This window comes from Ochlerotatus camptorhynchus, unplaced genomic scaffold (assembly GCF_037179485.1).
Source record: "Ochlerotatus camptorhynchus isolate MF236.1 unplaced genomic scaffold, CSIRO-AGI_Acam_v1.1 ptg000142l, whole genome shotgun sequence".
Lineage (NCBI taxonomy): Eukaryota > Metazoa > Arthropoda > Insecta > Diptera > Culicidae > Ochlerotatus > Ochlerotatus camptorhynchus.
In genome coordinates, this window is record NW_027040632.1 from 1,403,280 (window position 1) to 1,416,586 (window position 13,307).

At 44.0% G+C, this 13,307-nt stretch overlaps 2 protein-coding genes across 6 annotated transcripts in view; one reads left to right on the forward strand and one right to left on the reverse strand.

Annotated features, from left to right (window-relative positions):
• orion overlaps window positions 1-13,307 on the forward strand; it is a 460,865-nt gene that overhangs the window by 381,453 nt on the left and 66,105 nt on the right. The gene's annotated exons all lie outside the window — the stretch shown is intronic.
• Window positions 1-13,307, reverse strand: part of LOC135700796 (serine-rich adhesin for platelets-like) — a 39,198-nt gene that overhangs the window by 18,648 nt on the left and 7,243 nt on the right. For 4 of the 5 annotated variants that reach the window (XM_065221441.1, XM_065221439.1, XM_065221442.1 and 1 more), the window contains 4 exons: window positions 8,557-9,049; window positions 7,695-8,492; window positions 3,658-4,453; window positions 2,477-3,244 (listed from right to left, as the gene is read on the reverse strand). In XM_065221441.1, the coding sequence (XP_065077513.1) occupies window positions 2,477-3,244; window positions 3,658-4,453; window positions 7,695-8,492; window positions 8,557-8,629 (2,435 nt within the window). In that variant the 5' untranslated portion in view covers window positions 8,630-9,049. The remainder of the gene's footprint in view (window positions 1-2,476; window positions 3,245-3,657; window positions 4,454-7,694; window positions 8,493-8,556; window positions 9,050-13,307) is intronic. The other variant, XM_065221443.1, reaches the window with a different exon arrangement.

Here is a 13,307-nt window from a genome sequence, read left to right on the forward strand (position 1 = left end):
TTTTCCCATATACTCATAGTACTCAGTTTATGTGTAGGTTACACTAAGACTAAGTTGAATGACATCAAGCGTTTCTCAAATGAGTATGATCCATGCCTTCGTCAAATGACTAAGCAACTGATATCACCCATTCGAAGGGTGGGTGCAGATAGGAATTTTTGAATTGTTCGTCGAGATTTGATATCGCAATCATGCTTCCTGCGCATCTTTATACCCCGTACAGACTATGGCTTACATTAGAGAGGAGCGGATTCAAAACAAACTGCCTTGGCAACCTATGCCTAAATGATTTCTAGCAACACTGCCAATATAATTAAGATAGGCGCTGCTTGATTGGCTCTGGCTTTGACAGTTCATTTGGCTCAAAACCAGTCAGTCCGCTCCTCTTTTATACTAGACCCTCTCTAGATAAAAGGTTCTTTTATCGATCTGTGTGCTGAAAATACCTGAAAATGTCTTTACCGATGGCCGTGGGGATACAGAGAGAAAATCGACGAAGAGAATCTGTCAATGTTACTTAGGACCTAATGCAATGTTCAGCTTGAATTTGTAGATTTCTGAGACAGAAGGTGGTTGGCTTATAAAGATTGGGCCGTCATCTTAGGTGTAGCTTCCCCGAAAAGTTTGAAGATCTTCCATTAGATGAGTCCAGAAGATTTCGAATCAAGGTCAGATGAGCTGGAAAATTTGAAGTTTTCCAGAGAATGTCGTTCCGGTACTTTCAGCCATTCACTGCAGTTCAAACGACCTGTATTGGCGGTTTGAAGATCTTCTTTGATTCTGGCTATCTTCTATTAATGTTTCAGAACATACTAAACTAAGACCAAATGCTATTCAGAGTAGTATTCCAGGGGAAGTTCATAGTACTTCTAAGGAAACTTTAGATCAATTCAATGGGAAGTTTGAAAGGTCTTCCAAGCGATGTTCTGGCGGAAGGCAATGTTGACGTCAAGAGACTCCTCGTCTGTTCTTCAGCTTAAAGGGTGATACGGTCAAAATTTGGTCAATATCAACTTGACGTATTTCTTTCAATTTTGCATTTAAAAAACCTGAACACCCCTCATTTTGAAGGTGTGTGTGTGTAGAATGTTGCTCCTATTTTGATTTTGGAATTCACTCTTCAGTTGTCAAAATGCCGTCCAAGCAAGAAGAGCAGCGTATCAAAATTTTGCTCGCGCATCGCGAAAATCCGAGCTACTCGCACGCAAAGTTGGCAAAATCGCTAAAAGTTGCCAAATCAACCGTTACAAATGTAATTAAAGTGTTTGGGGAACGTTTGTCGACAGCCAGGAAGTCTGGATCGGGGGGAAATCGAAAACCGGAAGCCGCTGAGACGACAAAGAGAGTTGCCGGTAGTTTCAAGCGAAACCCTAACCTCTCTCTCCGAGATGCCGCAAATAAGCTGGGTGTATCGTCTACAACCGTGCATCGAGCCAAAAAACGAGCCAGACTATCGACTTACAAGAAGGTAGTGACTCCAAATCGCGATGATAAACAAAATACGACGGCCAAAGCGCGATCCCGGAGGCTGTACACGACGATGCTGACGAAGTTTGACTGCGTGGTAATGGACGACGAAACCTACGTCAAAGCCGACTACAAGCAGCTTCCGGGACAGGAGTTTTATACGGCAAAAGGAAGGGGAAAGGTAGCAGATGTTTTCAAGCACATGAAACTGTCAAAGTTCGCAAAGAAATATCTGGTTTGGCAAGCCATCTGTACCTGTGACTTGAAAAGCAGCATTTTCATAGCTTCCGGGACTGTCAACCAAGAAATTTACGTGAAAGAGTGTTTGAATAAACGTCTGCTGCCTTTCCTGAAGAAACACGGTTGTTCCGTACTGTTTTGGCCGGATTTGACATCTTGCCATTACGGTAAAAAGGCCATGGAGTGGTACGCCGCCAACAACGTGCAGGTGGTTCCCAAGGACAAGAACCCTCCCAACACGCCAGAGCTCCGCCCAATTGAGAAATATTGGGCTATTGTCAAGCGGAACCTAAAGAAGACCAAAAAAACTGCTAAGGGCGAGCAGCAGTTCAAGGCAAACTGGCTTTCTGCGGCGAAGAAGGTGGACAAGGTGGCTGTACAAAATCTGATGGCAGGGGTCAAGCGTAAGGCCCGGCAATTCGGATTTGGAAAAGCGGAAGCCTAACTGAATATTTTTCCTGAATTTTATACTAATTGAACTTAAAAAAGAAATTTAATTTGATTTTTTAAATAAACGATTTCACCGATTTACACGCGTTTTCCCTTGACCAAATTTTGACCGTATCACCCTTTAATGATACTTCTGGTGATTGAAATTATCTACCTAAACGAAAACACACCAGGATAGATTCGAATCCGAAGATCTGCGCACAATTGAGATGGCTAGGAAATGATAGGAATTTCGGATGAATGGGATCAGGAGAGGTTCGGGAGGTTTCGGGAAAAAAATCCATAATATTTACAAATTCACTTAACCACTAACACTAACCTCTTGCTGAACAGCCGATTGTTCTGCGTCCTGGTGGCACATTGTAGCAACAAACTGGCGGCATTACATCCTCCTCCTCCTCCTCCTCCCCCACCTGTTCCTCCTGCGGAGGCACTCGTCACCGTTGTCGTAGAATTAGAAGTGGTATTAGAATGTGTCGTATTGTTAGTAGCTTCTGCTGTTGTTAACTGCTGCTTTCCCCCTCGATCCGGATCGGCTGGCAGTTCTTCTGTGATTCGTTTACTGGCAACCGCCGTAGCCGTCGTTGGCGCCGTAGAATTGCTGCCGGTGGCAGCAGGTTGCACAGGAACTCCTTCGGCTGCCGACGGTGCCGTTGCCGTTGATGGCGGCGGTTTGAGTGATGTTGCCGTCGCTCCTGCTTCGGTTGCTGAGGCTGGAACGCGTTGTTGTGGATTGTTGTGATGATTGTTGTTGTTGTTGTTGTTGTTGGATGAGGTGATTTGATTCAAGAGATTATTTGCTTGCATACTTGCAGGAGTAGCACCAGCAGCAGCAGCAGCGATTCGATCACTGTTGTTGTTGTTGTTGTTGTTGATGATGGTAGCATTGTTGTTGTTGTTGTTGTTGGTTGAAGTTGCAGTTGTATTGTTGGTGGTTGTGTTGTTCGGATTAATAGCAGCAGTAGTATTGCGGAATGGTTGAGATTTAGCACGGGTATGATGGTGGTGGTGATGATGATGATGGTGATGATAGTGATGGGCGTGGTTCAGATTAAAACGGTTGTTATTAGTGATCGTTTCGTCATGACTAAGGTGAGGTTAGATTAAAGACCACCAAGGTACCAAGAACCGCAGCCACAGGTAGTAATCGATTATGGATAGCGTAGCAGAAGATAAGGAAGAGATTAAGAAACGTAAGGATTAGAAACCCTCTATAACAAATAAATCATTGCTGATTAATGTATGAATTTTGAGACGGCACAAAGCGATGAGTGAAAGTGGTTGGAACTGCATCATTTTTGGGACAAATTCGCTGTTAGTATCGACTGTAACCCCAGGAACCAAAACCAACCTAAATTTTCTACTGTACAAACAATCGTCAAGCCCCACTCCAGTCTCACTCATCACCGCTTCTATTTCGCTAGCACAAGCAAATCCGAAACACGTTGGCAAGCATTTTAGTCATACCCAAAACATTCGCAAAAAGCCCCTTCTACTTACCACTGCGTGATCACGTTGGCCGATCGCGAGGGTCTCCTCCGCATGGCCTTGATCTGGTTCAGCTTATCGCCCTGCGTCTGCTGCGATTGCTCCAACGTTATTAGTCGGCTGGTTCGCACCGTCTTCGATCTCCTGGTCACCGGAATCGTGGCACATTTCGTATCCGGATTCAACGGTGGTGTCGAAGCACCGACGCCATCGACCACATCCACAATCAAACTGGCCGGCGTTCCACCATCAAAGTTGTTGTTCAAGTGGTTGCTTTGCCTTTGCTTTTGTTGTTGTTCCTCTTCGTCATTCAGACGCATCGTGTCCACCTTGTGAGAAATGCCCCGGACCCGTTCCTTCAGCAACATCTGCACCCGATTGTTGTTGCAGCTGCCGGCGATTGTGTCCACGGGTACCTTGTTAGCCACCGGAGTGGTCGTCGTCGATGACGTTGCCGACGACGAAGCACTCGATGACGATTCCGACGACGACGTCGAGAGGTACGTCCGCACTGCCGTCGTGGAGTTCTGCACGGTTCCCTCCTCTTTGTCTTCTTCTCCATCGTCGTACTGTTTAATACTGTAGATTCCGAATTCGTGCTTCGGTGGTTTGCTGATCGAATGCCGCTTCCGGTAGGCCACGCCCTCGTTCATCAGGAAGGCCTCCTTGCTTAGCATCCACTGCTGCTGGTGCCCGATGACGGAACCGGGACGACACAGCCGCAGCCAAGCGATCGCCTCCAGCGCGCTGAAGTTGTAGTGCTTGGTGAGGTACGCCCCGATGAGCGTTCCCGTGCGGCCAAGGCCGGCTGGAAGGAAAAAGGGGTTTCGATTAGAATAGGTTGTGGCCGGAATTTTTTTGTTAAACAAGCTACAATTAAAAAAAAAATGTTTCTCCCATTCATGTTTTACTCGCTTTATTACCAATCTAAACAAATCTGCGAGAGATGATTGATATGACATTTTGAAGATATCGTAAACAACTTTTGACGAGATTTAATTTGCATTACATTGATGATGTATGAAGGTAATAATATGAACTTGCAATACGGTGTAGAAATTCCTATAAATATGCACTATTTAGCATATATAGAACGTACAATTGTAATCACAAAGAGTATCGTGATTGCCTGTGTATTTGGTACATTTTGCCAAAGGCAGTGCAACACTCGGTGCTTTACAAGCTATCCGCTCGATCAACAATGTCATCATCAAATGGGAGGCGTACATCGGAGTGCAAGCGCTGCTTAAACTTTGGGCATGGCACTCCGAACTGCAACTTGAATCCAAAGTGTAACTTTTGCTCTCAAGAGCATTTCACTGAACACTGCATCCTCGAAGGAGCTTGTGCTTTCAAGTGTGCAAATTGCGGTGGAAATCATTTGTCAACGGATAAGGCGTGCACCAACGTGCAAGCAACAACAAGGAATCAACGAGGAAACAAGAAGAAGAAGCAAAAACTCATCGATCTCGATTCACTCCCCGAACTACTACCACCACGGTTGACACCTGTACCAGCTCTCCCACCCCTGCCGCTTCCTAATCAACAACGAACACGGAACCTATCACCAGGCGGAGCTCCTTCGGGCTTCAGATCATATCAGCCTAATCCCAGCCCAAATCAGTGGTTCTCAGAAGCAAACCAGCCTGATTTCCGACCAAACACGGACCTGCCAAAGGATTCCGTGACGCACACGATCGTACAACTCGCAACACTCGTAGCTGAGCTGCAAAAAAAATGATGATACAGATGATGCATTTCTTCATGAAGTTCAACATTCACCATTCAAATCCTTAATTGGAATGCCCGCTCATTGGCGGCCAAAAAGCTAGAAATTATCGAATTTCTATAAGAAAATCGAATCGACGTCGTGTTTCTCTCTCAGAAACACATCTCAAACCAACCGTAAACTTCAGTCTGCCGAACCATGGCATCTACAGGCTCGACCGAGTAAAATCTCAAAAAAGGTGGTGTAGCCATTGCCATCCGTAAAGGGCTCGAGTTCAGGACGGTGCCCGATTTTCGTCTATCTGTCATCGAAGCGGTCGGCATTGAGCTGATAACACCCCATGGACCAATCACAATCATCGCCGTCTAATGTCCGACACAATGCAGTGAAATGCACGAAGTGAAAAAAATGAATTTTTGGCGATTTTTGTAGCATCAAAATGGCACCCTTAACGAGTTCAGAACCACTTCTAACCATTCTAGGATGGTGCAGTGGAATGTTCCGTAGGTGTTGATAATGACAATCACGGGATCAGAATGCGTTTAGGGTGTTTTTTTGTGGTTCAACCGAAGCGAAAAAAAAAATGCATTTTTGGCGATTTTTGTAGCATCAAAATGGCACCCTTAACGAGTTCAGAACCACTTCTAACCATTCTAGGATGATGCGATGGAATGTCCCCTAGATGTAGATAATGACAATAACGGGATCAGAATGCGTTTAGGGTAATTTTTTTTTGTGGTACAACCGAAGTAAAAAAAATGCATTTTTGGTGATTTTTGTAGCATCAAAATGGCACCCTTAACGAGTTCAGAACCACTTCTAACCATTCTAGGATGGTGCAGTGGAATGTCCCGTAGATGTTGATAATGACAATAACGGGATCAGAATGCGTTTAGGGTGTTTTTTTTGTGGTACAACCGAAGTGAAAAAAATGCATTTTTGGCGATTTTTGTAGCATCAAAATGGCACCCTTAACGAGTTCAGAACCACTTCTAACCATTCTAGGTATGTAGCTCCTCACGATTCAAGAACGACATCCAGAAGTTGTCTCGACGGAGCGGTAAATTGATCATAGCCGTATCGTAAACTACCTCCTAAGAAGAACATTACAGGTCTGCGTTGCCAGTGCACTTTCGGAGCCGTATGCTGTTACCGCTGGCGTTCCCCAGGGGAGCATATTGGGCCCGATACTGTATAATCTGAACACTTCAGACATTCCACCCTTGCCTGGTGGAGGTACACTGTCGCTATTTGCTGATGATTCTACTATCAGCTATAAAGGGCGAGTCCTCCGGACTCTCGTCTCCAAACTTCAAGCTGGACTTGATGCCTGCATCGACAATCTCAGCTCCTGGAAAATATGCGGTAATGCTGCCAAGACACAAACCCATTAACCTCGAGCCAACCACGAGTAATTGGTACCCAATACTAACCTATAGAACTACAGCTGTATAAAATGTAAATTCAAACATTACTGATTTTTAGCTCCGCAAAGTGTCACACACGGCTGAGCCTAGTAAATAAACGAACTAGTTAAAAAAAAACAAACCATTGTGTTTCAGCATCGCAATACCGACCGTTTGCAACCGACGACAAAGGTCAAGGTTTTGAATCGTGAGATGAATGGTTGCCCGAGGTACGCTACCTCGGTTTGATCCTTGTCAGCAAATTACTATTTTGGTCACACGTAGATGACCGAGTCATCAAAGGTATTGTGATGCTTAAAAAACTCTACCCGATCATTGCTCGCCGGTCAAAAACTTCTACAACAAACAAACTTGCTGTATTCAAGCAGGTAGTGTCTCCTATGCTGAGATATGGCTCTCCGGTGTGGAAAGGGTGCGCCAAAACGCATCTCAGAAAACGCCAAATCGTACAAAATAAGTTCCTGAAACTGATCTTGAATCTTCCATCACGCGCACGGACACTCGAGGTTCATCGGCTAGCAGGTTTTGACCCACTAACAAAAAGGATAGAACTATGCGAAAGACGCCATCGACGCCCTAGTCTCAGAATGGCATACGATAAGAAATATATATTCCTAGTGTTTTGTAAATAGAGGATGTAAATAGTTAGCTTAGTTAGAAAAGTAAAAAAAAAAATGAAACAGAACAAAATGATATTGTTCGAACTGTTATACCAACCAATAAAACAAGACAATTTTCAACATGTAGAATAACAAAATTATCCTGAAGACTCCTGCCTAACCAGACCCTAGTTTACCATCGATTCTAATGGATAACTAACTTCTGACAAAAGAAATCTATATGGGACTTTTCACTGCTTTCATCAGATGGCTTCACCCAGTCCCAGAACTCACCTTTACAGTGCACCGCAATGGCCCCTTCCGTCTGCTCGCAGATCGTCAGAAACTTCTTCAGTATGGCATCGTTCGGTGTACTCCCGTCGACGAAGAACAAATCGTGATGCGTGAAGCCGGCCGTGGTGAACCGGGCCGCGTCGTAAATCTTCACATTCAAGCGGATGATCGTCGTCACGTTGTACTTCCGGAAGTAATCAAAGTACGTCTCCGGTGCGTGGATGGGATAGCCATTGTCCAGCCGAGACTTGCTGTGCGGCCCACAGAACGCCAGAAATTTATCCGGAACGATCCAGTTGAAGTCGCCGTTCTCGACCCGTTCGTAGTACTCGTACTGGTGCGCGTCGAAGTCATCGAAACGGAAGAATCCGGCATCCAGCGCCTTGGCCACGGCATGGATGCAATCGTACAACGATATCCGATAGCCGGAGTAGACGTAGGAGGCGTCGCAGAACTTCGTGTAGGTTAGAACGTTACAGCCGGAGGTTAGCGGTTTCAGGGCCTCGTCCGGCGTTCGTTTCAGATAGATCACCGAGTAGGCTCCCATCAGGTAGGCTGCATTCAACCGCTTGGACGCATCGACCGTGGTGTAGTGGACGATTTTCTTCTTGGCGTGCTGGGGCGACCGGAGCTTCTCGTTCAACATCCGACAGTACCGGTAGAGCATGCAGATGTTCAACGGACCGAAGTCGTTGTAGAAGTTCTCGTACACCAGCTCATCGTCGATGCTGAAGTAGTGCGTGTTGGAGGTTCCCCTCGGTTTGAAATCCTTCTTGAAGGCTACAAAGTAGAGGCGATCTGGCGAAAATTTAAGAAAATAGAGTTTAATGAAAGGACAGCGTTTGAAGACAGAAATACTCACTCTCGAAGATCTCCGAAGCGGACTGGATGTTCTCGTTGTTCAGATCCATCTTCTCGCTGCGTTGACCAAACATTTGAAATTCGGTTGGGAAATCAGCAGCTCGCAGCCACTACAAGTGAATTCGTTTTATCAGCGGCTCTCTTACTCTGGGTTTATTAAATTTAGTAGGCCAATGTTACTTCCAGCCTTGTTGCGGTGACCTTTGTCCAGCCTGACCTTAGTCCCTTTTCTCCCCCTAAGATGGCTTAGATTTGATTTTCCCTCTTTGCGCATTCAAGGACGCCGGCCATCTCGTGTCCTTAGCGCCACCGGTGGTGGATCGCTGCCTACTTGAATTTCCAATAATGATAATTAGTCAGGCAATCTAAATAGTAGCCACGGCACGACGGCAGTAGGTTTATGACTTTCTCGCTTCCTTTGTGTGGTGGTCGATGCAGCGGAGGTCACTTCGTTAGTGCCTAACACGAAACTGGTGGTTGCATCTTGCTGTGGCCTAGAACGGGACAGGGGAAAGAGCGTTAGAGTGCGCAGGAAATGGGAATCGATCGATCAGCGCCACTACTGCCAACGACTACACACGAGTTTCTTGAATCCAGAACCTAATCGGTAATCGATAGCTGTAGACTTTCCTAAATCCATTTTACGACGACGTCTTATAATGTATTAAGCTTCCCCTTGGTGTGCTTTTTTTTGCTGAATGGGTGCTGATGCATAAAAATACCAAAGCACAGCTACCTACCAATAGCGGTTCACTACGGTTGGTTGCCTGTTTTGGTAAAGTAGCAGTGCAGCGGAGAAAATCGACGAAAATCGAAAGTAAAACAACTTCAGTCCGGCAAGCCATCCCGAGTAAAACAAAACTAACTTGCAATGCTTTTTTTCAAATCGAAGTATTTTCTTACTCGGGGTGCCTCGCTTTAAGTGTTCCTTCCTAGGCCACCACCCAGCCACACTTCCTGGGACCGTCTTCGCATCCAACCCAACCCACACGAACAACCATATTCTTCTCCTCTGCCTCCCACCATCGTCGTAACAATGGAACGAAAATAGTCGTGCCTCTGCTTTATTTAGCTCCTTTCGGACGTTCCTAATTACTAACTGCTACTCTGCTGCTGTTCTTATTTATTAGTTTTCGATTGGGATCTATATTCGGGTTTTGTGGGTCAAAGCCAACCAACCAATAACAGTTACTAGTTAGTAGGTGGATGGATTGATGGCCGAAGAAGAAGAAGAACAAGAACAATAGTCTCAAGAGCAGAAGAATCAAAACCTATCAGGGTAATGACGATTGATGGATGGTATCCAGGGCATCAATGATTATGCACTAAATCATCCCCTGGAAGACCTTCAAGCTTCTCGTTTCATTGGACGTTTCAGAGCTACGATACTTTTGTTATAAAACCTGTGTAAAACTTCTGTAATTTTTTTCGACATTTGTGACTTGAAATGAAGGGGTTAGAAGGAAAAGGGTGTAAGTGACTTTGATCGATTCTCTTCATCGACTTTCTCTTTTGATAGCCACAGCTTTATAAACAGATTTTGTGCTATTGCTGCCACATAGTTTGATAAAGGAGGTTCTCGTCTAGCATCCAGAATGGCACACGAATCAGGGAATGTGTTTGCAGCTGAATTATTAACGAAAGAAAAAGTCGATGAAGAGAATCGATTAAAGCCACTTACATCCCTTTCCTTCTACACAGCAAAAAAATAATTTTGATATCACGTCAAAGTGGATGCACTACAATCATGTCGAAAATATGGTGTAATATTACTTGCTAAAAAGGACAAAATTATCATTAATACAATGCATGAACTGACATTACGCTGCTTTTACTGCATTTGTTTATTTATGTGGTCATAAAAATTACATGAAATTTTCAACATGATTGTAGTGCATCCACTTTGATGTGATATCAAAATTATTTTTTTGCTGTGTAATCCCCTCAAATGTTGCAAGATCCCAGATTTAAAAAAAATATATAGTATGGTCCCTCAGAAAATTGTTTAAGGTTCTAATGATTTGTTGATTTTAATTAATATATTTTTGGAGAATTATTTCTTACAAAAACAGAGAAAATCTTGGAAAACAATTCAACGGAGTTTTGATTGATCAGCCACTCCATAGCAAACCAATATAGTGGTTCTCAGAATTTCGTAAAAATTGGTAGTTTTGTTCCTTATCGCAAAACATTAGACCCGTATTTTTTTTAAGTTGTCATTAGGGTGACCATTGCCATGTTAGGGTGGTCTAAAAAAACTATTTTTAAAAAATGACTTTTTTCAAAAATTCATTACTTTTGAATCACTAGCGATTTCAAAGATTAAAATACTAAATTTAGGGAGAATATAATATTATAAAAATAGATTTTGATTCGCTTCATTTCGAGCAATATCATTTTCGTCATTGTGTTTTTTGTTATCGAGTCACGATGAACATTCTTCCTGTCAAATCCTGTTTCGTTCGTCAAGATCATTGTTGATCGATTCTCATCATCGATTTTCTCTTTGGCGAACAATTCGACTGCAAATGAATTTCCCATTAAGTGTGTTGTTTCAGACGCAAGCGTCGAACTGTGCTGCGAGCTTATTTTTATTTTTTTATGAATTGATTTATTTGAACATGCTCAATCGAAAAAACTTTACAGAGCCAAGCTATCATTTTCGTTATACATACTTAATCCTTTTTATTTTCATTTTGCAGCGTTTGGTGGGGCAATGGGAGCGCAGTCAATCCATAGCCGAGGATAAAAGACGGGAAATGGCTGAATAGTCTATGCGGACCACTTGAACGCCATGGGAAAAGGAAGGGATTGAAGAGGTCGGTTATTGGGGGGTTTTGAGGAAATTACACATAGTACACAGTGGAAATCCCGAGCCATAGTTCAAACACTTATCCCAAATCAAAATGAAGCACATATAAGATTAGTTGCAATACCATGTACAAAAATGATGTTTAACATTGTTTCCTGAGTAATACTTCAATGAAAATAACAATGAAAGCTTGTCACGCAAATAGAAGGAGCACCGCTGGGCACTTTCTGAAATATTTCAATAGTATAATTCCCTTGCAAACCCAAATAAATCTATCTGCGTAAAAATAAATAAAATAAGAGTGATTTGCGGCAAAACCCGCCAGTATCGCACCCAACGTCAGTGCCTATACGTAAGCGTACTACAACGCGGCTTTCAAATAAAGGAGTAACAAGTGTGATACTATCACTTCAGGCTAGAACTTTGGTTCTCTTATGCAATGGTTCATCAGAGAGGGGAAGCTCAGTAATCCTCATCGCATGCTCATGACGCTATTCTGTCACGGCATGAGCCAACGATGCCGGACCTAAACCAACCGTCTCCAACACTCCACTATGAAGCATAAGATTTGGCCCGCCCACCAACGTCCAGGTTAAAAACTAGCCAAGAGGAGGGAAGAGGTTACAAAGTATGCATTTGAAACATAAAACCTGTAAATTTTGCTTTCTATGAGTCACAATCAGCGATTTGCTGATCGCTGAGTGAGTGTGTGAAAAATCGCTGATTGTGACTCTCATGAAGTGAAATAAACAGGTTTACTATGTCAAACACATTCTTTGCAACCTTTACTTGTATCTTAACAATTCAAAATATGATCATAGCATCTAATTATTTCATAACCTTGCAACCTTAAGTTCAACTCAACCTTCGTACCAACGAAGTTATTGATGGTAACTGGTTCTTGGGCATTACAGTTGTGGCATGAAGATGGGTAATTATGTTGTTTTGTATCATTCTCCCAGTTCTAGTGACCATCGTTTTATTGAAGTTTTAGAGAACTGGCTCGAGACATTCCTTGATTCTAGTACTGAGTTTTTTTATATTTAAAGCAAACGGTAAATGAATATACGCGTATTTCCAGGCACAGTAGAACTTTAATTGACCACGTTTATTCCCATTTTGATTCCATTTGTTCAGTTACGGATACTGATTTGAAAATAACCGATCATGGGACCTTAGTGATTAATGTCTTAGACCATGTTAACCATGTCGTCTGTTCTCCATGTTAGGAGCGGCTGATCACCGTCCTAGTGCCAGCGTGGGACTCTAAACAGAGCTGTGCACGATGGTCTACCGGCGAGACAGGGGGTTGGGGCAGGCCCAACACGCCGCCCTGGGAAAAAACAAAGTTGAAAATATTGAAGAAAGAAATACGGATCGGAACAATCGGCACAGACCTACGCGACAAAATAAGGACTACGATTGGAATCTCGGAACATGGAACTGCAAATCGCTCGGCTTCCCGGGCTGCGATAGGTTAATCTATGACGAACTTCAACCACGCAACTTTGAAGTCGTAGCACTGCAGGAACTTTGCTGGACGGGACAAAAGGTATGGAAAAGCGGGCATCGAGCGGCTACTTTCTACCACAGCTGTGGCACCACCAACGAGCCGGCTTTGTAGTGCTGGGTAAGATGCGCCAACGCATGATTGGTTGGCAGCCGATCAACGCGAGGATGTGCAAGTTGAGGATTGAAGGGCCGTTTCTTCAACTACAGCATCATCAACGTGCACTGCCCACACGAAGGGAGAACCGACGACGAGAAAGAAACGTTCTATGCGCAGCTGGAGCAGGTGTACGGCGGCTGTCAACGGGACGTCAAAATCGTTATCGCCGAAATGAACGCTCAGGTAGGACGGGAGGCAATGTATCGAACGACAACGGCCAACGGTGCGTGAACTTTGCAGTCTCTCGGGGTGTGGTAGTTCGAAGTACCTT